The sequence below is a fragment of the Nipponia nippon genome, unplaced genomic scaffold, assembly GCF_047370975.1.
Source record: "Nipponia nippon isolate SJK-2023a ecotype South Korea unplaced genomic scaffold, ASM4737097v1 scaffold_5, whole genome shotgun sequence".
NCBI lineage: Eukaryota > Metazoa > Chordata > Aves > Pelecaniformes > Threskiornithidae > Nipponia > Nipponia nippon.
This window is the reverse complement of record NW_028262369.1, coordinates 78,220,402-78,246,367: the sequence shown is the minus strand read 5'-3', so window position 1 is coordinate 78,246,367 and position 25,966 is coordinate 78,220,402. Positions and strand designations below refer to the sequence as shown.

General features: G+C 37.3%; 1 protein-coding gene across 1 annotated transcript in view; it reads left to right on the top strand.

Annotated features, from left to right (window-relative positions):
- MYO3B (myosin IIIB) overlaps positions 1–25,966 on the top strand; it is a 206,722-nt gene that overhangs the window by 50,170 nt on the left and 130,586 nt on the right. Inside the window, exon 9 of the mRNA XM_087731497.1 lies at positions 20,626–20,691. Coding sequence (XP_087587623.1) covers positions 20,626–20,691 — 66 coding nt within the window. The remainder of the gene's footprint in view (positions 1–20,625; positions 20,692–25,966) is intronic.

Sequence of the window (25,966 nt, the reverse complement as noted above, 5' to 3'; positions counted from 1 at the left end):
TGTTCTTCCAGTAGGTAAGAAATTACACTTCTCTATACTTTCTATACAGCAGTTATAACTATGGAAGGGAAGGTCAGAGTGACAATGCTTTAGAAAATTAAATATTCAGCAAAGCATAGTCAAAATTTCAGTCCCCAGGAAACTCTCTGGGATAATGAAGACTTTTATTCCCAGACTTAAGGATTCTGTTAAACTTGCCACCTCCAACTAACACAGGTCCACATCTGAATTATGTAACTTGAACCAGGGATGGACTAAGGTCCATGTTGAATGGCTCAGAGGTCTGCAAAGGAGCATGTCTGTGGATACATCATAGGACCTCAATATGTTTAGGTCATATGGCATTGCTGGAAGAGGAGGCTCCTTATGCCCCTTTAGATCCAGATCTATCGGTGTCATTTCTATTTGAAATATTTTAACATTCCTCTCTTCAGAGGACATTAACGGAAAACAACATATGTCACAATAAAACATTCTAGTCGCGATAAACATTCTCTCTATCCCATCCTAGGCATATATCTCATTGGAAGACTCTTGAAATTGGGATTTTCCCAGTTGCACTTCTCTGTGCAGGCTAGTATTTATATAGAAATGACAGAACTTGTAGTGATAGCCCTTTGAGCTGTCAAATAAGACTGGAGGCTGGTCCGTAAGGCAGAAGTTCATAATATGGAAAGTTCTGATGGCACTAAGACGTTTGATTTTTGCATTCTCCATCAGTGCTCTGAGGCTCCCAGCTCTGTATTTTTGTAACGGTTTTTATTGTATAGTTTTCACATCTCTGTCCTTTCAGCATTGCTGGAAAGATACAAACACTTTTGTCTCTGATCAGGATACTGTCTGCTGAAAGTGTTTTGTTGGAAGATAGTTCTTAACAGGACATTGTAGATAACAAGGCCTCAATCATCTCTCTCTCTCTTTGTCTCCTCCATTTCCTCAACATGAGCAGCAACTGTCTTGTCTGATTGCTGTGCCTTTGTAAATAAAGAACATGACTTATCTCTTATTTGCAGTTCTATTTCCCCATCTTGTTCGGGGTGGGTGTGGGTTGGTGTGTAAGGATTTTATTACAAAGATTCTAGTGAAAGGTCCATAAATGCTTCTGTTAGATAAATAGCATTAGTTGAAAGACTGCAAACAGATGTGTTGCTCCCTGTCCTCCATCTTTAGTGTGTTTTAAACTGTAACTACAAACTGCCTGCAGTGTAAAGTGGGTGACATATATGCACTGGTGATCTGACACTGTTGATTCCTGAATCAGACACACTTAGTGTCTCGCATCTAGAATTCTGTCTTGCAGCTATCAGAAGTCTCTGTTTGAACAGAACAGTAAAAAGGTTTCCTTTCATTGAGTCGAGCAACATAAAATCTGATTAGAGATTGAATTTATCTGAAGAAAATAGCTGATTTCCAGAGGGCAGGTGAACCCTCAGAATTCACCAACAGTCTCAAGTTGGGCATGAAAAATAGGTGATCCCACTGTGCTGCACTCCCCTGAAAACCTGACCAGTGTTTCACAGCAGGAGATGCTGGATGCTGAGCACTTTTGAAAATACTGTGTTTTTTTAAGGTGTGTAAGTATTAACTTCATACTTTTGATAGTATGGCCTGAGCTGTGGGCCAGATGCTTAAGCATCTTCCAGTGGTTAACCGCTTTTCTTGTGCTACAGAAAATGTAGTGTCTGCAGCAAATACATGATAGCAGAAGTGGAGTGAAGAAGAAAATGCCAGTTAAATTTTAAGTCAGATGTTTCATTAGACACTAGCCTTCGGGACCTTATTTCTGTATGTATTATGTGGATTTGGAAGAGAAGGGGATACGAATTCATGGACCAATGTAAATTTTAAAAACCTCTTTCATTCATGAACATTTTATTATATGAATGTGCAATGTCTTGGAAACAGTTGTGATACCACATGCATGAGACTTATTCTTAAAACTGCTAATGAGAAGGAAGCATTATCTTAGAGCAAATGTTAATGTTCTGTTTTGCAATGACATTCTCCCTCATCAAAATGAATTCTTGAATCTAACTCATAAATCTCCTGAAAAGGGACCTCCAGTGCCTAGAGATAGAGATAAATCATACTGCGAAGACACTGAACCATGAAATGATTCTGTTAACATGTCATCTGTCTAGAATATATTTTCAAATCTCCAACAGAAGGGTCTAAATTATGAAGGGAAGGTGGCCTGGCAAAGTTGGTGATTTGGGAGTTGATACTTTTAACCTTTTCCATCTGCTGCCACTACTTAGGTGTGTCTGTTTTGGCAAAATATTACGAAGTGAAAGATTCTCAAATACCATTATACCTAAGCTTTTTAAAGTGAAATAGGTCCATAAATTCTTTAAACGATGTTATCTTGTGAGAAATGTTACATCATATCAGTACTATCTCTTAAGGTAGCAGTGATTTGGAATTTCGGAAAGTAATGGCTATGAAAAGTATTGTGTCAAAGAGGAGATAAAGATTGTACGTTGTAGCCTGGAAAGGGTGGGTGTATATACTGGTGTAAAGTGAGGATTTCGGATCATGTTGCAAAGATCCTGTGTTTCAGGATCTGTCTCTTTACAATCCTGTTTACAGGGAGGTGGCAAATTAAGAGCAATTTTCTAGGTTACACTGACAGCTGACACTAACAGAAACTGAACCAAATTCTCCTCTCATGTTTGTACCAGTCAAGTGTTGCTCTTCTGAAAACAGTAGAAGGTACCTGTTTTAAAACTGATTGGTGATAAGAAATGGTTATTTAATTTTCCAACTCACGAAAACTGAGAATTAAATGAAATTTCATTTAAAATTATTACGCTTCATTAATTCATGTTAAATAGCCAGGAGTGGGATGGGGTTGAGGTTATGAGTACTCATTGAATGGTGTAGTTCCTCACCTCTGTTGTACTGCGTTGAGACCTAAAGCTCTTGGGAGTGCTTATTAGTTTGAATTTAGTGATGCTTGACTGCTTCAGGAGCTGACCCGGCTCTAGCAGAACCAAACCTGGTGTCTCCACCTCCTACCCCATCCCAGCTTCAGCTTCCTGGTAGTTTGCAGGTAGGCAGTATAATTATCTTTGTACTTTCTGTGCAAACATACACTTCATCTTTAATGTTGGTAATGATCCCTGAAAAAGTCCTTAAAGAGTACTCAGTTATTGTCATTTTCAAGGTATTGTCATGTCAAGGAGAGAATAGACTTGTTTCACTTCAACAGATAGTGTGACTGTGGGCCAGTCATGAGGTAGAGGAGCCAAAATATTTGTACCTTCACTTTTCTTTGTTGTATCCAGTGTGAAGCACCTGGTGTACTACAGGTAGTTTCATCCATCTGAACAGGTATGAACCGTTGTGGGGACCTTATTTTTTGGAGGTAACATTTAAATACTAACATTTTCTAGCGTAGCCTTTCATATTGCAGCTGGCTTTACCAATGTTTTTTGTAATCTTGCCATCTGCATTGGTGTTGGCATGATACTGATATAACATGGAGCGTACACTTTTACTGCTGTTGCTTGGAACAGTAAAGAAATACAAGTATGTGTTGTAGGACAGTAAAGCTTAGAGTTGATTGCTTTTGTGAAACAAAAACCAAAAGAATTAATAGAATTATAGTTATTTAAAATGAAGTGTTTAAAGTAATTAAAGGAACATGCTTATATCTTATATATATATACATCTTATGATGAACAATTTGACAGCAGGTATACAAGTTTCAGGGCACAGTATTGTTTATTTCTTAATAGGAATGTGAAATGCAGTTACAGCAATGTGACTAAACTACTTCAAAAGGCCAGATTCTGCCTATGCTTATAGGTAGGGCATCATGATATCCATAAAAGCTATGTATACTCGTCTGAGGAATAATTTGACTTTTACATGTTATTTTATTGTCTGATACATTGGACTTTCATTACTTTGTGATTGCATTTTTATAGAAAATCCCGAATACTAAAAAAGTAAGGTGACACATTACATCTAAGAGTACTGTGGAAATATCTAATGAGCAGAAATAAAAGGTCCTCAGGATCCTCCTTTGCTGATATATGAATAGCAAAGCAATTCAAGAATAGAGTCTATCTGTAGGTGGAGAAGAATACAGATCTATGACTGTGGATTGGGAAGACTACTACTAGTTCTTCAGCAGGTTACAGACTTCTCATATAATCTTGAACAAGTCAAATATGACTAGATTTTCAAAATTATTTAGGTCCCGAAATATGTTGTTAGGTAGCTAGTGGAATTTCTGAGAAGCACTTCTGTGTTTCATTTCTGTCAAAATTCTTTTAATCTCCATTCTGTGTTTGATTTTTCCAGAGTTCAGGATCACTGATTTCACAGAAAGTGAATCATTGATGTGTTTTTGAAAATGTCACTACGTGTGTGTGCTTGGCTATATCTTCTTTCACAGAGTGGCTGAGACTGGAAGGGACCTCTGGGGGTCATCTTGTCCAACCCTCCTGCTCAACCTGGGTCACCTGTAGCAGGCTACCCAGGACCATGTCCATACAGCTTTTGAGTATATCCAAGGATGGAGACTCCACAGCCTCTCTGGGCAACCTGTGCCAGTCCTCGGTCACCCTCACAGTGAAAAAGTGTTTCCTGATGTTCAGGTGGAACCTCCTGTGTTTCAATGTGTGCCCATTGCCTCTTGCCCTGTCACTGGGCACCACTGAAAAGAGCCTGGCTCAGTCTTCTTTACACAGTCCCTTCATACATGTATAAATATTGATAATATCTGTCCTGAGCTTTCTCTTCTCTGTGCTAAACAGTCCCACCTGTCTCAGCCTTTTCTCATGTGAGAGGTGCTCCAGTCCCTTTTTCAGTCTTAGTGATCCTTCGCTGGACTGTCTCCAGGAGCTTTGTATCTCTCTGGTATCTCTCCGGTATCTCTCCGGTATCTCTCCCGCCCAGAACTGGACATGGTACTTCAGGTATGGCCTCACCAGTGCTGAGTAGAGGGGGAGGATCACCTTCCTCAGCCTGCTGGCAACACGCTTCCTAAGGCAGCCCAGGATACCATTAGCCTTCTTTGCTGCAAGGGCATGTTGCTGGCTCATATTCAACTTGGTGTCCACCAGGATCCCCAGGTCCTTCTGTGCAAAGCTGCTTTCCAGCTGGTCAGCCCCCAGCATATACTGGTGCAGGATTCTGCACTTCCCTTTGCTGAAATTCATGAGGTTCTGTGGGCCCATTTCTCCAGCCTGTTGACGTTCCGTCCCTCTGGATGACTGCACAACCCTCTGGTGTATCAGCCGCTTCTCCCAGGTTGGAACATGAGCAAACTTGCTGAGGGTGCACTTTGACCCATCATCCAGATCATTAATGAAAATGTTGAATGGGACTGCACCGCTTTGACCCCTGGGGTACACTGCTAGTGATGGATGAATGTCCTGGCATTTTGTTTGTATAATCTGGCAAGTCATGTATTAATTCCATGGGGAAAGAGTTCTGTGCTGTGAGGATAAGATATTTTAATGTTGTTACTATCACATTGTCTCATGGTTTGCAACAGTGCCAAAACATGCCGCGACAGGGGTTCTGCCCTGAGAAAGATGTATAGGAGTTATTCACTACTAATTAATTTCTAACAGGTATATGAACCGGTAAAAGTCAAATGCATCCTAGGGTTTGAATATCAGACTTAAATAGATTTGTGCCAGGGTTGAAATGAGTATTGAGTGGCTGGTAGTAGTGTTGCCTTCATTACATCATCCATGTCTAAAAAGCAGAGAGCTGTTTGTGTCGAAGACCGTACCAAATATGTATGGATAACTAGTCTTTCAAGTCTGGCAGTAGATCTAAAAATTGAAATGTATGCAGTTAGGAGCCATATCGTAGCAAAATGGTATCTGTTCCCCATTACCTTATGACATTTTAATATATTTGAGAAAGCGGTGAAATATTATAAATATTTTTATATACTACATAAAACAGCAGAGAATCAGCCCCAAAATTAAATCATCTTGGTGCAATTTCCCTCCTCTCTTTCCTTAGCTATTCAGTTCTCACATAACTTATATCCAACTACATAACTGTTTGATTTTGTCTTTCTATTCCTTTTCATAAGTTGTGTGCAGATAGAATTTGATTTTCCAGATGCGTTCTTTGTTCAGATGTACTCATAGCCTAATTTCAGCAAGTAATTCATGCTCTGTGGCTTGTTGTTGAATAGTCTGTTGTAAGCATTTACTATTTCAGCTGTTAGGGAAGGCTTTGCCTGCATACTATGTTGCTGGTTTTTGATTCGTTAAGAGTGTCTCCTCCAACTGGCTTTCTCGTGAATACATGCAATTACAAATAGAAGGGTATTGTTTTATATGTATATTCTTCGTTGCTTATTTAAAACAGATTGTTTCAGCAAACATTCCTGCCAGTATATTTGTTGCTAGAATATTCATGGGAATTACACACAGAAGAGCTGAAATGTACGCAGCTGAAATGAATTCATTGAGAAACTGAAATGAATAATCATGAAAATAAACATGCTCAGCTCTCAGCCATTTTCTGAGCAAACAAAAAAGAATCACCTCTGATACTCTGTTTCATTCTCTGTGCTGCACTCTAACCCTCTCTGAACGCCAGGTAGAAGCTGAGATGCTTGACAGATGTTTCTAGTGACTCCATATGCAGTTCATTTCATGCATTAAATGCACATAAACTGTTTTAGTCAACCAGTTTCTGAAGTAAATTATTACTTTTCGAAATCCATTGCATAAGTAATAACAGACTGCTAAGATACAGTAAGTGCCATTTTGTTTTGCTCTAGTGGAAAATTTCATGCTGACAAGGTCAAGCCCTGCAGTCTGAGAGCAGTCAGGTGATGAAAGGCACATCCAGCAGGAGGAGAGGTGGTAGATGGACATCTACTAACTTGTCTCCTTCAGAAGTGAGGATTTGAAATGTGACTTAGTTAGATTGAGGGGATAGAGCTGAGCTACAAAGTCTTGCTTTTATTACTGTAGACTAAAAATACATTGTTTTTAGTGTGTTTTCAAAACTGCTCCCCATTTCTTGACAGAACTAGAGTAGTTAACAGCATTGTCTGTAGTTGTCCTGAGGCAGTAAAACTGTGAGGGTAGCAGAGTAATCCTTACATATGGTAGTTACTGATTTTTAAGGAGATTCATAAAATGAGTTTGAAGATGGTGGGAAAATCAGTCAGTTGTAAATAGTTAACAGCCAGTTTTCCACCATTCAGCCAAGAGAACAGCTTCCTTCCAGGTAGGTAATTCACATGTAATACTGCTTCACAGTAAGACATTTAGTGTTCAGATATTTTTATATGATTGATTAATATAATTTGCTATGGAAATAGATTCTTAGGATAAAAATAATTGAGATAATCTAGGAGTCAAATTGCTCAGTAAAGAACTAGGTAGCTACATTTTCAACATATAAATCTACATCATTACCTGAGGTTGCTGAGAGGCTGCTGATGCCTTATTAGATAAGGTTTAGATAGATTACCTGCAGCACTAAACAATTTACTGAGAACAGAAAATGGGCTTCCAATACAGTCTAGAAATGAAACATCACAATTATTTGAGGTACTCTGTAACCTTGGAAACAATTGGGAGAAGTGACATCAGCAACAATTATGTGCAATTTTTATCTTTAGTTTATCACCAAGGTAACCAGAACAGATTTCCCTGCTTGAAATTTTAAGAATGTCTTGGTTCAGTATTAAGTGAGCATGCATGAAGCAGACTATTTAGGGTCTGTTAAAATTGCATTCTGCTTCCCTTTTAAAATGGTCCTTCAGGATTTAAATTGTGCAAGCTCATGGGGGGGGGGATTTGTTTCCTTTTTCTTTTTCCTTTCTCTCTCTGCAACAGCTGCAGGCAAATGAAGCCTTAGTTACTGTTTTAAATTCTCTGAATAATGGAAAGAAGGAAAATTGAATTCCTCATTGAATTCCTTTTCCTGACCCCAAATACCAAGTATTGCTACTGCACATAGAGGCTGCAAATTGCATTACATTGTTTTGGGGGATGAGACTCACCCACAGTTGAGGACACATGATGTTCCCACAACTAACTTCCTTGAGGGAAGCTTTGCATTGAAGTCTGGGTTCATAAGAGACTTGCAGTCAGTGCTGCCTCAGGAGTAAACTCGATGAGTGATTCCCTTCGACTTCCTGGCTATGAAACATCCTTAGTCAGCCTACCTCACCTTGTGGTTGTGCCAGTCAATGATATCCATCATTGCCTAGCATGATATCCGTCTTCATGCTTAATCCAGAGAGGTTGGGTTTTTTTCTGCAGTGGGTCTTTGGGAAGGTAGTATTTGAATTGTTGCCTTGAATGTTGAATAGTTGCTACTATGCCTTGTTGCATAGTGAAAAAACCTGTAATCCCCTTCAGAATTGCTCTGTGATGAGAAAGTTATGTGGGGTTGGAGCCATAATGCTGACAGGGAGGATGTTCAGACCACACAGTCTTTCATCTATGTGTGACTCAATTGTAGAGAGAGGTATTTTACTATGAAATAGTGATAATGCTTATCTGTCGTTCATGAAGGTAAAAGCAGGGGGCTGCAAAAAAGTTGTTTTTTTGTTTAAGTCTGGAACACTTTCTCAGGTTAAAGCCGTATCAGTTGGCAACTTAGAAATGCATGTATAAATTTGCCTTCCTAAAACTTGCCTATTTTACCTGTGATGTCTACTTTGTCAAACACTTGCTTTTTTTTTGCATACGTCTTTACCCATAGGTTGCTGCAGGCACAAAATAACACTTGTGTTCTGTGGAGTTATTGTGCATTCGGCTTATGATTTTGCAGGGCAATTGGTGTGCAGGCAACTTGCCATACTTGTGACTTAGAGATACAAGTTAGAACTTGATGTATGAAGGAAAATAATAAAATTCTGTTCTTGTTTGGAGTGCAGTCCTGAAGAAGTGAAACTGCATTTCAAGCCATTAGCCCTCTGGGTTTCCAAAACATACTTTATAGCCCATGGTTAATGTTGGAGTTCAGTAGCCCACATCACTTATAATGAATTGAGCCAAGTAAATTAAATTAGATTTTTGCATGAAAAAAGATAATCCCTTCACATAGTTTGGTATTGCAGAGAGAACAAGGCACCTCGTACATTTCACGGTACCAGAGTCTTTCATGGGATGTAATTGAAAAACAGATGCCTTTCTCAGCAATAGAATATTGATGTTCATATTTGTAAAGGAATTAATTCAATGACTGATAGAAGCAGAAGAAAAAGAAAGACGAACTTTTTAGATACTAGTCACATTTTAGCAAGATTGTAATTATCCTTAGGATTGCACATTTGTTTGTGTTTATTTTTATAATAAAAAGTCACCAAATGCCTATGTGCTTTGCCCTCTGAAGTAATTTCCAGAATATGCAATAACAAGTAATCACACTATTTGCAAACATATTTGGTGAAAAGGAGCTGTGCTTTGAAAAGTATTGATTTGCTTGTTACAGTTATCAGTTTGATTAATGTTAAAATTCCATGCAGTATATTTAATCATTACTCATGGTTAGTGCGGTAATAATGCATATCTACACATTTACTATTAACAATTAGTGTCTTGTATTTCTTTCCTATCACAAGTGTAATTATAAGTTAGAACTCATAAAAATTTTAAAGAAATATTTATTGGAGTAGACATTGGTTATAAATCTTTATAACTACAGTATTCAGGGACTTAATAATGATTTCAGTGGGTTTATTTTATGATAATGAAAGGCCATTTAGATTACAGTTGTGTTGCATCTTCTCTCAAGGAGATGCAAGTTTTCACCACTGTTGTGAGGCCAAGAAAAACTCCCAGGCAAGACATCAAATACTACTCTTGTACTTTTGGAAAGGGAGCACTTATGTTTTTTTCTCTGGAAACCTTGCTTCAGTAGCTTGAGGGGGTAAGGGAAAGGAATGTTTCTCCTCTTGAGAGAATTGATATCTGTGCTTTGGCATCCAGCACCACAGTCTCTGAGAACATTAGCAAAAAAATAGTAGTAACAGCTTTCATCTTTCTACCTGGCTGACTAAAGTGATTTGACTGTATGCAGTTCAGTTTGGTTAAATTAGCCAAAGTGTAACTTCTAGGTTTCTGCATTCACAGTATAGATTATATCAGATTCCCTCTTATCAGACTGTTCACATATTAGAACAAGTGCTGGGTAAGGATGTTCTGAATTACAATAAGATAGCTTTATCGGGCAAGTTGATGATCCATGATCTGTTGCCAGCGTGCAAACGCGTCAGACTTTTACAGGCAGCATCTGCTTGAACTGTCTGGGGAAACAAAAAGAACAGAAAACATCTTACATTGGAACAAAAACAGAGATTTGACTTGATGAAAGTGTAATTTTCTTCTATGTTTAGCCATGCTACGTGTTATTTAATATTGAGTGTCAACATGTATATAATCACCTCTTAGTTGCTCATAATTAATTACTGAAAGGAAAGTCAGGAAGGAAGGAAGACTCGTGTTCCATTTTATACCCTGTATTTTTATTGGTGTAAATAAATTTTACTTCTCAGCTGGTTTATTTTAAAGTTTTGGCTGTTTTTGGTTTTGGGGGTTTGTTTTGGTTTGGTTTGGTTTTTGTTTTTAAATTTCATTGTTTCTTGTATTGGATATTCAAGTCTTGCAGAACCTGTTACAACTTTTTAAAAACTCCACAGATGCAGACAGTGCCCACCCAGCTGAAACATACAGTAAATGCTCTTTGCGAGAGCTCCCTTTGAGGAAGCTTCAACTTCTTGGTTTATTCAGTTGGGAGGATCTCAGTAGAGCTGTGTCAGAACTTGGCACTCCAGAAAAAGCAGGGAAAACATGACTGTATAGTTTTATTGTTGTTAGGTACCAGAAAATGTCAATCTTTCCCAAAAGACACAAATGCATTTTTTCCCAGATTTGTTGAGGAAATAGAGTGCCTGCTTGTTGATACCACCTGACTTTGTTTGGAACATAAATAGCTAAAGTTTTCTAATATTTTAGAGGTAAAACAGTGCGATGATTCAGATTCTCATTCAGTGTGTTAATATTTACGATAGAAAAAGACAGCTGAAAGACATTTGTGTATCCTCAACACTTAGTGCCATTGCATGCTATGCATTGTTTATGCCATGGTTCTGATTGATGTCCACAAAAGGTGAAATCCTTTCCCAGTGGCAAAAATCTAATAATTTCCAGGGCACTCAAATTTCACCTGAAGTTTTGCTTTTTGTTTTAACAACATGCTTTAGTGATATATGCTTCTTTATTCTAATGTATTCCTCCACCACCAGCTACTTTGTAGTTTTTACCCATTCTTGGATATGCAGACCATCATATGGTGGTGTGCCTTCTGTGGTAAACACAGTCTGTTTTCAAAACATACCTTTTTTAAAGGTCTGTATTATATTATTTCAGTTTCCTAGCTTATATCCTTGGTTATTTTCTTGTTTCACCTCCCCATGCCAAATGTCAACACTCTTACCCACACAGAATGATTTATGTCAGCTCTTTTCTTTCTTCTATATTTCATTACTATCCTACTTTAAATATTTTAATTATCTCTCTGCTAACCTTGCTTTCTCACTTCTTTCCTCTTTGGTCCTCTCTAAGTGTTTAGTGAATGGTGCTTGTGGGGTTGGGGTTTGGTTTGGTTTTTTTTGAAAAAATACCCTATTTTTGTCATTGGGGATTTTGCTTTGCTTGTCTTAATCTTCCTTTTTGCCTCTCGTTTTTACTTTTTGCTCTTCTCACTTTGTTACTCCTTTGGTATTTTTCCCAATCTTGGCATTGCCTTGTCTTTCCTTCTGCCAATATGTTGTCTCCTACATTCAGAACATTCCTTTGTCCTATGTCTGTCATTTACCATTGCTCCTTTCAAGTCTTCTTTTTTTCTGGATGTGTTAACTTACCCAGGAGATGCTTCTTTGCAAAGCTTACCCTAAAATATTCAACACGAGGTGTTGGTTAAATCTTGCATTAAAAAAAAAAATCATCCCTCTTGATTTTCACATGTTCCTTGATGCCTTAATATTTCAGCTTCATAGGGTTTTTTGTCTCTCATTGCATCACTAATTGCTTTGTTACGCATTACTTGCATCGTTAGCATTTCTTGCCTTAAATTTATTTTAACTACCTTCATCCTTTCCCAGATGCCCTAGTGTATGTGAGTCAATATTTTTCCAAGGGTATTTTCCGTAGCCTGCCCAATTGTTTCAAGAGATTCATGAGTTTTAAGTTAGCGTCTTACAGGCTTATTGGGATACAATCTTATTGATATTATTGTCATTTAGTTCTGCATAAGAGAGAGTTTATTTGAATTGCTGTCATGGGACTTTTTTTATAATGAATAAATTCTTCATGTTTATCATACTGTATTTATTAGTCTTCAGTTATAATCTACAGGGATTCCTAAGTCATACAATTATTTTTTTCAAAGGAGACAAAAATTCAAGTGCTTTAAAATAAAGCTTATTGGATTGAATAGAAGAGGGAACAAATAAATTCCATTCCAAATACAGTCCTCATGCTCAGAAGGCATATTACCTTAAATGATAGATAATTCCTTTTTTAAAAAATGGTACTCTCACATGTCTTGTACTTTTCTTCATGCTTCAGCATTTATTCAGTCTATTACTTCAGAATTTTTATAATGATCTTCTTAATGGTCCATTGGAAATATGCCACCATTAACTAATGTATTCCCTCTATAAGTATTCATTTCTGAACCAGACTGGTAGGGCTATCAGAATAATATCCGTTCTTACAATGCTATGAACCAGACTAAACTGAAAACAGTAAGTAAGGTTTGAGTCATAAAAAAATACAAATAAAGAGTAATCCTTATTTCCTGATGAAAATGCAGAGTTTGAGTGCTTGCTTTTGTCAAGCGTAATGATTGAATTCCATGTTCAGTACCAGTCATATCAAGCATATGGTAATAAAATTCTTTTATGGGGTTACTGTTAGGTTTGTTTGTATTTCTGTAGAGCCTCAACTAAGAAGAGGCTCCTGTCCATGAAATGGAAGGATAAGAAGGTGTCTTCCTCTTTGAAAATAAGAGGTAAATTAGGCAAAGAAATGAAGGTAAAGAAGAAGCACAAATGACAAAACTGCTTTTGTGGTTCTGTGAAGTCAGTCCCTCTTTTCATGGGAGTAATGTAGTGAAAACATTTTACTCTTGATGGAAAGAAGGGCCCCAAAAAGCATGTCTCAACCAGCTGGAAAATCACAGGTACTCTGTGTTACCTTGTGTGTCCAGGACAACGTGAAGCTGGTTGGCAGACTGACTGTGGTATGACAGGGCCTTTGTTGCTGTGTGTGTCCTGGGCAGAGGCAGGTCTGAGCAGGAGCACAGAACTGTGGGACGAGGTTCTGTGTCAGACTGCAAATTGTCCAGTTCTTCCCTTGGCAATCTTCCTCCGCTTCTTAAAAGAAAGAGTTTGTGGCATTCCTCTAAGTCTTCCTCTCGATGAGCCAACTTTTAGCTTTCCAAGAGTGGATCTGCTCCACTGGGCAGTGCCTTCAGGCAGGTGGCCCACTCAGGCCTCTTAAACTGGCTGATGTACAGTGGGAGTTTGAAACACGTACAATACAGGACTTGCCCTTAGAAATTTATCTGTGGGATTTTCACTTTCGGATTTTAACAGATATTTTCTTTCCCATACAACTCTACAAATAGGCGGTATAAGTGCAGTATTTTAATATTCCAGCTACAGAAGTGTAGTGTCTAGACAACGCCATATGTATTTCAGTCAGGCACAGTAGTATTACTGTCCCATTTTTATTTCTTTGGCAACTGACATTCTCCTGCTTTGCAAATTCACAGAGCAATGGTTTTAATAGAAAAGCAAAATACTACATTGCAGTAAAGATGTGAACTGGTTATAAATAAAAATCTCTACTATTACTTCCTCTGTTTCAATTGCTGTTAATTTGCTAGTGCCTCTTTAGCTCTCTGAAACTTTTGTGAATAAATGAGATGACAAAGCACAATTATAATTCAGTTATGCTAAATATTTGTTTTGAAGCTTGACCACTGGAATGCAAAGCTGTATGCTTTCACCTCCATCCAAAAATATTTCTGAAATAAAACATTTGTTTCTGTATCAGTGAAGCCAGAAACTGAAACTGGAAACTGAAGAGAAATGACAGAAATAAATGATGCCTTGTCAAGTCCTGAAAAAGGCTAATGAAATCTTGCAGCTGCCAAACCTGACTGAAACCAGTGGCCTGTGAATTGCAGTGTTCAAGGGAAAAAGTCAACGATAATCCAGATGTTCCCAAGCAGAACACTTTGCAATACTTTTTCATTCATTTTCTTTCTGTCTGAACTAAAATATTATATAATTGAGATTTGTTTTAATACATTTTCTGAAGGTTATTATTTGACCTTCAAAGTAATTCAATGTGCTTAGCACGTTATTTCTGTCCATGCTCGTTACTTTAAAGGTGAGTTTTAATTTACCACATAGACACCATTTTGAAACCCAGGATTGTTCATGTGAAGGAGGTTTCTTAGAAGGTTTCTTTTGACAGCCTCTTTATATTCTTCCTGAAGTACTTTTCTTTGGCAATGCATAAAGTGAGTCTTGAAAATCAAAAGGAGATTTCTGCATAATTCTGGAACTGACTACCTTTTACCATTTATTTTTGCTCATTATTATGCTGGCCGATGAAATAGTCTAAGCTGGAGACTTGTGAATAGATCTTGATTTAAGTGGATTTTAAAGAGGTAGTTGATATTTTGTTCACTTGTGGATTTGCATTTGTTTTGCAGATGAGCCCACCCATATCTTATTGTTAATCTGCTAAGTCACCTACTTAGTGGCAGCAAAATAAATAAATAGCCACGTAAAATCACAAGCAAAAGGGGGCAAATGTGTATTTGTGTTACAAGATGTATAGCTGTCATTCTCTTCTGAGAAAGAGTTAAAGCAGATATCCAATTTGTATTTTACTACATCAGGACCCTGTATTACAAAAAAACCCCTTAAAAAGTGGATTGGTACCCTTGACCCTTTCAAGTATTTAGGATCCTACAGTCTCTTAGTTATATTTGTCTGTTTAACTTTTAACTCAATATAAATTTATCATATGCTGTTGGATTAAGTCCAGACTTCTGTAACTGTGTATGGCCTATGGAAAATAAAGAGCATCTATTCCAGTAAAGAACTCCGTCTCTATAATTAAAATATAGTAAAATACTTAAGCAAGAAGAATATTTTCGCTTCAGCAATGAGGCAGTAATGTCTTGTGTTCTGCTTCCTCTTAACCGATCCTTTGCCCTCGGTAGGTTTTGATCTTGGTTTAAAGCAGCATCTCCTTGTTAGAATTAAGGCACTTACACATTATTTGAATAGATATATGCCTTTGATGTTCCAGAACATAAGAAATTGAAGTCGTATGTTAACAGTTTTGAACTAGGTACTTACAGAAGGAAAATAGTCCTTTCAGAGAAAAGGGAGGGGGAGTGGAAAAGGAGAAACTATTTAGAAGTGGATCTGTTGCCACTAAGAAGATGTCTGGAGAGTGAATTTCCCTAGCGTGTCCTGTACCCTTCATTCTCACAGAAAAAGGGTAATTTTGCTGGTGCCCCCTAATTGTGTAGTTAAGAGTACTATGATCTGGCATTAGTCTGTTCCCTTGCCTGAGAAAGGTTTATGTAACTGTGCTGAGGCCTAAGAAGCTAAAGATAATGTGAGGAGCTACTGCATTTTCCAGCTGTCTCATATGCTGTGATTTGGTGCATACAGTCTCAACAAATGGTTCATGCCTTGTAGGCTGGGTAGGCGTGGGAATGCCTTGCTTGTAGATCTGGTTAAGAAGTCTTAAGGGAGATCGGTGCCCAGTATGGTCAAGACTTGCACAATTCCAGGCGTTTTGAGGAAAGGATGTTCAATCGTGTTTGGAGCCCTCTAGAACAACTCAATGCACAATTGCTTTAGACCTGGAGCCATTTTGCCCAGATCCCATGCTTCTGACATTGCTTCCAATTTTGTTGTAGAACCTGTATTCTTTCTGATCTTTTGGTCTCTTGAGGCAATGTGCTGCTGTGGTTCCCAAACATGGAGTCTTCATGCAGCAGCATTCAGATCGATGACAGCTTTCCACTGAGCTAAAAAGCAACTTCAAAGGCCTGCCTCCGTATACACAGAGGATTTTGTGCTGATTCTCCACTCCTGCAGGCACCTAAACTCTATAGTTTCTATCTTAACCTTACAGAGTTGAGTACAGTACCCTGCATCCTGCTGAGTGGGCTTTGGGGAGATATATTACTGGCAGTCGGTCAAACTTGAGTAGCCTTAGTAGGAGACAGATGAATGGGAGAGTGTTTAGGATCTGAATTTTTGATTCAGATCAGTGGAAGCCTCTTATTGATTTGAATGGGCCACAAACAGTGCATTAGGAAGTCCTCTCAGCCCTCTTGAGAATTGCCTGGTTATTTTTTGAGTTTTCCCCAAGGTGAGGATGCCCTGGAGTGGCAGGACTTTAAATTTGTATGAGAATTTATCAGGTATTCATTAATGTCAATTATTCACATATTTTAATAGAAACCATTTGTTTTACGTAACCTTTTGTGGGGAAATCTCATTGTTATGCATGGTTGACTTTGTGCTTTTTCTATGGCTGTTTCACTTAGTTTTTTGAAATATGCATGAATGGTTTAGTGTAATTTAAAAACTGTTTATGTATAAACGTAGGCAACTGTCAACAGAACTATTGTCTCTTCAGTCTGCTAGAAAAATAATTCACAACATGCATGTAGGGGGCTGTGATTGCCAGAGCCTGTTCATGGTGACAGGTGTTGGATGTTCATCTGCTAATTTCTCATTAGAAACAATGTGGTAGGCTGGTGATGCAGTTTTGTCATTGGAGGCCCTGTCTTGATTTCTGTTTATAAAATGTATGGCTGTGTTTACTGAAATAGTTTAAAAAATAGTAGATGCGTTTTCAATTTTTAAAAATTTGTCATAGAACTATTTTAAGATGAAAATATTTGTTTTCTCATTGCCAACAAATATCTATTATCTGTGATCTGTAATTAGGCTCACAGCTTAACGTAAAGGATGAATGGTGCTCGCTGAGCTGCATCATTGGCCTTATTGTGGTAAAATGACCGATTTTGTTTTACCAGCTGTGACTTTGGAGGCAGGCTGAATGACAGGGAACACATAAAGCTCAACAGATTAAAATATTTCCACCACATAACTGTGTGTGTATCATTCAGAATTCAGCAGCAGTTCTTGCTTGATAAGCTTGCTAATGTCTTCATGTTCTAAGGAACATTGTGCTCCTGTATGGGGTGTCTTGTACAGGCTCAATCCTGCAATCCTCACTGAAGCAAAACTCCCAGTGAAAAACAGCATCAGTATGACCATGGAAAGCACTGAATACAAGGGTAGAAAAACTCCTTACAAGAGCAGTGCATCTGCCTAAGGAAATAGAGCATGTAGTTCTGTGACTAATTATGAATTATGGAAAGACTAAAGGAACAAAGACACAAAGTTGGGAAATAAATGCTGATTGCTCATCTTGTATCAAAAGAGGACATTTTCAAAAGACAAGCCCAATTATACTCGCTTTTTGCAATAATATTCATATCTACTTCTCACAATTTCCATCACTTATAGTAGAAAACAAGACTATGTTGTCCTTCAGATTCTTATATATATGGCAAGGACGACTGAGAGGTTGCATGCAGAGCATTCTAATTTTATATGAAAAGAGTAGAATAAGTTATGTCAGCAAGTTAACAAGAGGTAGCTTTTTAGTTTGTCTATGAATGTGTTCTGAGTACTGCAGAAACAGCCAGATGTTGGCTGATGCAAGTATACAAAATCCATATGTTGGATTTAACGTAGTCTGGAATCACAAATGGCCCTAGTTTGGTCTTCGAGCTGAAGTGGTGAGGTAAATGTTGCTTCTCTGTGGTTTAGCATCTGAGTATGTGAGTTGTTTTACCTTTTCTTTTTAATGTGATATGAATTGCAGGACATGAATTGCAGATATCTTAATGGATTATTAATTTCAAACTGCAAAAGACTTAGTGTGATCATAAAAAAGCTTAAAGTGAGTTACCCTTGCATACCCTGGCTTTTTGTGTTATCCTAGAACTTGAGTTTGAGTCCTTACTGCAAAAATCCACCTCTGGAGGTGCCATGGAAGCAATGGTGTTTTCTGTTGTCACCATGAAACAGTTTGTGGTGTCTTAGGCAAAGCAAAGGTAGGAAGCTGACCCTCGTATGCCCCTTTCTGGAAATCCTTTATGGACATGATGATAGAAAAGGGCGAGCCAATTTTGTACTTTGTAGTTAAGTAATATCTTTCATCAAGGGGAACCAAGGTGCTTTACAGATGCTAATGAATTACGGTTCTGGTCATGTTTATCAGCTCAGTTTTGTAGATGGGGTACCTGAAGCACCAGTTTAGTAACTTAAGTACAGAGGACCACTAGTTCTATGTTTTCACTACAAAGACACTAAGAATAGCATAGTATCTTCTGTCAAGAAATACAAACTTGTTAAGCTCAAGCAAATGATTAAATGTATTTTCTGAATGGCATCTGCTCTGCTGATCTGTTCTTCCATGATGAAATCCCACCTGTTTCCATCATGACATCTGCAACTGATTTAAGTGTGTCTTGTGCCTTTTTTCAAAAAGTTCCTTGTGAGATTATTAATACAGCCTCCAAACCATATGCTTTTTCTAAGCACCGTTGTTACCACCATGGAAAGACTTTAGGAACAGTGTGAACAGAAAAGACAAAACTACATATTTCATTAATAGTAACTGAACTTTTGAAAAAGCAAATTACTTTGCAGTGAAATTCAAGATTTCACAGCAAATATTCAGTAGACAGTTCTGGTATAATTCTAAAAAGAAATACACTGTACTTCACAGTACAAAAAAATCTTGGTCTTACCAGAATCCAAATTGTCAGATAGAGTACTATTCCTGCAAAATAAAGACTAAAAACATATACTAACCCCATCTTGCTGTCCCTTAAAGCTGTTTGCAGAACTCATGCATGTTGGGATGTGTGGATTATCATTACAGAGAAAGAGGTTTTTCAAGTTTATCTTTTTTTGATACAGGGTTTTTTTCTGGGAGTATCTCTAGAAATACTTTTCTGCATTTTTTTAATGCTTGTTAAAAGTCAGATTCTGTGATATGCATGAACATACGAGCCTGGCAAATGGAAGACAACCCTGAAGCATTATTGTCATTGAAAAGAACCAATCATATTTTTTTTCCTCGTGATAAATTTGATAAGTGATGCACATCTCAAACATTCTTGATTTCTTCGCTTCATGAAGAAAATTGTGTTCTCTGAGTCTTCTACAGAAGAGAAAAGTAATAACATACTCATCTCAGAAAATATGTCAGCCTGCAGTGAAATTAGAGGACTGCGTTTGTTTTGAATAGATACAGGTGAACAAAAATGGTCCATCTATTACAAAGCCACATTGTAATTTTTTTTTTAAACCATTTTGTTTGGATTTTTGAGGGTAATTGTTAAATGGAACTACTCTTTGAATGAATATGCATGAAAAATTCAAAACTACTGAGCAGATCAGCACTAATTTACATTGTTTATGCTGTTTGCCTTTTTGTTTTGTGAGGTGTTTCCAAGCAGTGTCATGCTGTGGAATGTGACCCTGGTATAAACGAGGTGATTCATGATACAATCCAGTATATTTGTGAGTGTTTCTGTCGTGGAACAAGTCTTATGGTGATTTTTTTTTTTCCCCTGCCAGTTCAGTAATATATGAACCTTTCCATTGAGCCCTCAAATGCAGCAAAAGACAAATCATTAAGGTTTCATAAAACACAAGTTTAATCTTAAAAAGTTAAATAGACTTCAGTACTTTATCAAATCTTAAGTTGCAGAAGAAACCTCTGGAAGATAATACGGTATAATATAATATGCGATTCATGAACACTTCCTGCTATAGGTTGGTCCACTTAAATTTGAGCCACTTAAAATTTGGTCCACTTGCTATGACCTGTAGGCCTTGCTCTGTATGTTTACGTAATGTAACTGTAACAGTAACAATCACAAAGGAAAGTAAGTATGTGCCAATGAAATTGGAACGCATCAGAGTTTAAAAGATTATTCTTGCGGAAGGCCATCTTACTATGTAATGTAAAAATACTGCCTGCTAAATGTTACTTTAAAAATAACATCTATTTTTAATAGTTTTAGAGTTTACAGTGTCATCCAAACTGAATACAGATTGAAATCCAGACTGAAAATCCTGCAGATTGTTGACAGTTTGGTAGTTCTTATGATGAAGATATCCATACTTAAAAAAGTTTTGGTCAGATTCAGTGGTCTGGGGTAAAGGGCTAAAGTGGTGTGATGGCTAGGTTAATGTTCCAGTTTCAGCTGATCCTTCCTGAGTCAGGCTGAATTGAAAGAGAAACCTTGGGAAGCACACTGTGAGCTATACTGACTACCAGCTTCAAAGGTATTGACATAAAAGGAGAGGGACATGAAAGGAGAAGAACTGTCAGTGAAGAAGCAGCAGCAAGAAAAACCCAACAGGCATCTGAAAGGGCATAGACAATTTGACCATTACTTTCTCAATCATCATTTTCTCTCTAGTGAGATAATTTCAGTAAACATTAACATTTTAAAACCCCAAACTTTGTATTTTTTCAGAAATCCTCCTCCTACTTTGCTACATCCTGAAAAATGGTGCAGAGGATTCAACCATTTCATTTCACAGTGAGTTTTATTTTCTTTTAAAAACAGCTTATTCAGCAAGGCCTATGTGTGTCAATCTGAAAACAGAATTTGTTTTATGGAGTTGTTGCTTTTGCAGTTTTTTAACTTCAGTTTGCTTTTCATAGATTCTAGACCATGCTTCACTTTTTGAAAGCTATACAGCACAGTTTGATCTTCTCAAGTAATTTGCCTCACAGCTTCTCTGAACTCCTTAGTTGATTTGCTTCTTGACTTTGATGGACCTGGGACAGGTTTATAAATATACCTGATTTCCTTGATGGTTTTGCAGGGAAATTTTGCATCAAGGAGAAAAAAGCGTTAGTGAAAATGACTGCTGGTCAATTTAATATAAGAATTTGGAAGACAAGAAAGAAAATAGTTGCCTTTTTCCACTTTACTAATATTCAGTAGGTTGTATACCCAAAATATGTAATTGAGCACCAGTTGTACCAAGAGTGTAATGTGTCACCTAGATGGTACCAACTTTCTGGATGCAGCTGTCACTGAACTAAAATATGCTTTTGCTTTACTTTTTTCTTTTTACAATGAAACTAAGAAATCACAATTTAGTAGTTGCTAGCATTATATTCAAAAATCTTACAGCGACTTTTATGAGTGATTTTTAGGGTTCTTCAGGATTTCATTGTGACCTATTACAGCCTAAACTGTGTAACATGGGGAATAATATTATCAAACCCTAGGGAAGTTTACACTGTTCAAATAACCAAATTCTTTGAACACCGCTCCTCAGTATTGACTTTTCAAGATAGGTTTGAAAATATGCACATCTGCATTTTTAATCTGTTCTGTTTCTTAATGTATCTAGTTACTTGTGGAGGAGTACAACATCCGTACCTGATACCTTTTTCACTCAGTTGTGTAGTAGTGTCTTCCCGTTTTAGGAGGAGTTAAAAATAGAAAGACTAATGCAAATTTTATTAATAATCCATGAAAAATATTCTTATTTACTATGCTGATCTTTAATCAGGCGGGAAGGTGAGGTACACTGTAATGGTTGACCTACAGAGGAAGGCCATTACTATCTTTACTGCAATGTAACTCAGAATCTCTTCCAGTGTAGGTAGTAGAAGTACCTTCCTCTAGAGCAGGTTGACCCAAGTTCTGTTTCTGCGTAATGCGTGTCCTTGTTTACACAGCAGTGTACATTGTGATCTATGGTGGAATCAGTGTTTAATTACAAAAGTCACTGTGTGGTGGATGAATTCCATTCTATTACAGAGAAACATTGTTTTTACAGTATTTATGGACTGTACCCTATATTCTGGGGGACTCTAGGACTGGTGGGTTATATTCCACTTGTGCTTTAGATAGTCAGTGCACCTAGTAAATAAGATTACGTTCCTTTCTCAGAAACACTGTGCATTAACCTTCAGCACTGTTACACAGGTTTTTCTTTCTTGGTATCTCTGTTTTTAGAAGTCCCTGCTGAGCTTGAGAACAATACAAAAAACTAACATTTCTTAACATTTGTTCAGTCCTTTAGTTCAGCATGCACTGGAGAAGTCAGATGTTAGTACTTTATGGCAATACTTGTTTCTAATCTTCTCCTTTGGGTTTTTGATATCTTCAAATTGTGTATTTTTAATCACATTGATTTTTAATTGCTTTTGCTTAATTACTTTCTCTTACCAGCAATGTCTGCAGGTTCTCAAAACTTGCTTTTCATTTTTACAGTAATACACAGAATGAAGTAAGGAAGTATGCTCATATGCAGTCTCTTAACATGGAGAAATGCAACAATTGTAGTAAATATGCTGGGTTTATAGCTACCTTTAAGAGAACACCGAAATGGAATTCTCTGTGACATTGCATCATTCTCAGGAATGTGTTAGTAAAGTTATTATGATGCAGAGGTTACAAGATATTTTTTTGAAGGCTTGGATTTACATTAGTGGATTTTCTAGAAAAAATTAAATAATGAAACATTGGATCATACAACTGCAAACCTTTTAGCCACTACTGATAATTGGCTCATTTATATGCGTTAGTTCTGCATTTGTTGATGCCCACCTTCTGACAGCTTAGTTATGATAAATTAAAAGCAGTGACTGTATAAACTCCATACTGCCTTTTATCCATATGTTAGGACCTCGCCTGATGTTTCTGTCACCCTTGTGATGAGTGGTTAGCTTTCGAATAATTTCATTATCTGCCTCCTTCCTGATGGCTAACATCATTTGCATAACAAGCTTATCTGGTTCAAGTTGTGGGCCAGACCTGTGTACTGACAAAAACCGAGCATGCAGCTTTGGCTAAGCATACTTTTGACTTCAGTTCTGTTTACACAATAATTTTATTTATGCCAAGATTGCCAAACCTGGTCATTGTAGCTTTTTTCATCTCCCATTCTCATCCCTTGAAATGCAACTGTCTCAAGAGGCATTTTTGTTACAAGTGTTCTCTCACACATTATAGTGATTTACAACATGCCTGAGCTGGAAGTTTCAATGTACTTCTGTAGGTAACTCCTTAAACTGTTAAAATAGTATTCATATATTTTTCAGAAAAGAAGTCTGTATTTTAAACTATGACTCTGCTGCCCCAAGAGCTATGATTTTGCAGCAGCATTTTAAAGTCAAATGCATTATTTACAAAATCTGAATGGAGGGAAGGTCAAGATAGTTCTTAGCTTGGTGAATTCATGTTTCTGTTCCCAGCATTGTTGACCTTGACTTGAGATGAAGACTGTAACGTATTGTCCTCATAAGTGTTTTTACAATGAGATAGCTAATATGAGTTAGATATTTTGTTTTAAAAAATTACAGACAAGACACAATTTCAGCCAAGCCATCTCTGGCAGCAGCCTAATTTTGTATTTGGTATCTGTTGAGATACACACAGCACATATATACTTTTAAAAGGTCAGTAAAATTCTATGTATGCCTATTTATCAGTACTACTATACTTGTCCGTGGAGAACTTGGCTCCTCCACTCATAATGTGAGAAAGAATTAATTATCTGTTTATTTTTATCTGCATATTAATAGGGCTTACCATTCCTGTAAGGCCATGTAAACAACCACATCAGTTGTTGGAGGACTGGGTCCTAAAAACAACACACTTTTACCTGTGTTTATTTCTACGTTGAAATAAAATACCAGTTTTGAAGAGTTCACTCTATTCATTGCCCATGAATGTTCATGAAGCTTTTTTTTTTTTTTGGATGGCTACAGCATAGATGACATTGCTCTCTTACGATAACAGTTTGTGTCCACCACCACTTTAGACATACAATGCTTCAGAATTTGTTCATAAAATAATACAGGCTATATGTTAAAATGAATTAAAAAATCCCCATTCACTACAATTATCTCACATGATGCAAATAATTTTCTTGGCAGTTTAAACCTTGACTGATCTCTAAGGGTAGATAGAAGAGTTAATATGTTCTTGGAGGACAAGAATACAATAACCTTTATTTGCATTACATCACAAAATGGTAATTTTAATTAAAATGAGCAATGGTATCTCCAGGGACAGACATTCTCCTTTTAAATTTATTTAACCAATGATAAGCTATTATGGTTCTTCAAATTAATTAGTCATTCTTGAGCGGGAGGGAATTAAAGAATTAAGAAATTCAGGAATTACTAAAGTCAAAATGTGAAGTTACAGGATTTATGGTCACATTACAGAATGTAACTTTTGTTTCAGCAATGACATTGCAAATACAATACAAAAATAATTTTTAGTCTTGATAAACTTAATTTTTTTGTACTGAATTTAAACACAGCCTTGCAAGCTAAATTTCATATTGATGAGTCTACATTCAGAGTTATTCAATTAATAGATCATCTAGATTATATAGGTTTTAAGTGCTCCATTTAGATTTAATGTCTCTGAATGCAGATCAAATTTTTTCACAATCTAAGCAATTGTTTAGTGACATTCTGTTCATATTACATAAAGAACATTTTACTGTTTCTGTCACTGAGAACATGATATGCGTTTGACATAAGTCATTAATTTCAGTGTCTAAGAAGACAAAAGTTTGCAAATGTCAGAAGGATCCAAATTGCGATGTGTAAGGTTACTACCAATCTGTAAGTTTTCGTATTTTATTCATTGATGCAGACTCTGAGAATCTGTCTACAGATGAACTTGAAATACTAAATAGTAGTACCTGACAAAAGATCTCCACCGCTTTTGAGTATTGTATGAGACGTTTTTATACAGATGAATGGGCATACATAATGGATAAAATTATCTTCAGCTTTCTAATGAGCAGTTGTAGTAAAAAACTGCAATTTTAGGTAGAGGTGAGAAACTCCCATGAAGGTTTGAAGTCCTGACCCTGTAAAGAATCATGCTAGATTTTACAAATGTCATAGTACCAAAGTCTTTCACTCAGTAAAGTATACTGTTCAGTTCCTTACCATTAGTGATAAGCACTCATTCCTCCTTTGGTTCCCATGGTCTGTGGGTTTATTGACTTACTGTTCTCAATTGGAGACAGTAACAGTAGAAGTATAGTGTAGTGAGAAAGATATGTATCCATGGTGGAGTGACAAGTCTATTTGGGAAGCATTGGCAATTCTAGGAATAGTACGCTGCATAGAAGATTATAGTATCAGAGAGAGCATGTGAAGTAATTGTCTGATGAGACAAAGTTTCCTTACTCCCTTCTTCAAGCTCCTACTGTCATTAAGTGCCAGTATTTCAGTTTCTCTTGTAGTCTCTGCCTGTTGCTCTTTCACTGGGATGCTTTTTAAGCTTAATTCAAAGCTTTGATGTTTCTGCAGCTCTGTTATTACCATTTATTAGCATCATAGAATCATTTAATTTGGAAAAGATCTTTAAGACCATCAAGTCCAACTGTTAACCTATGGCTGCCAAGTCCACCACTAAACCATGTCCTCAAGCACCACGTCTACCCATCTTTTAAATACCTCCAGGGATGGAGACTCAACCACCTCCCTGGGCAGCCTGTTCCAGTGCCCGACTACCCTTTTGGTGAAGAAGTTTTTCCTAATATCCAACCTAAACTTCCCCTGGCGCAGCTTGAGGCTGTTTTCTCTCATCCTATCGCTTGTTACTAGGGAGAAGAGACCGACCCCCACCTCGCTACAACCTCCTTTCAGGTAGTTGTAGAGAGCAATAAGGTCTCCCCTCAGCTTCCTCTTCTCCAGACTAAACAACCCCAGCTCCCTCAGCCGCTCCTTGTAATACTTGTTCTCTAGACCCTTCACTGACTTTGTTGCCCTTCTTTGGACACACTCCAGCACCTCGATGTCCTTCTTGTAGTGAGGGGCCC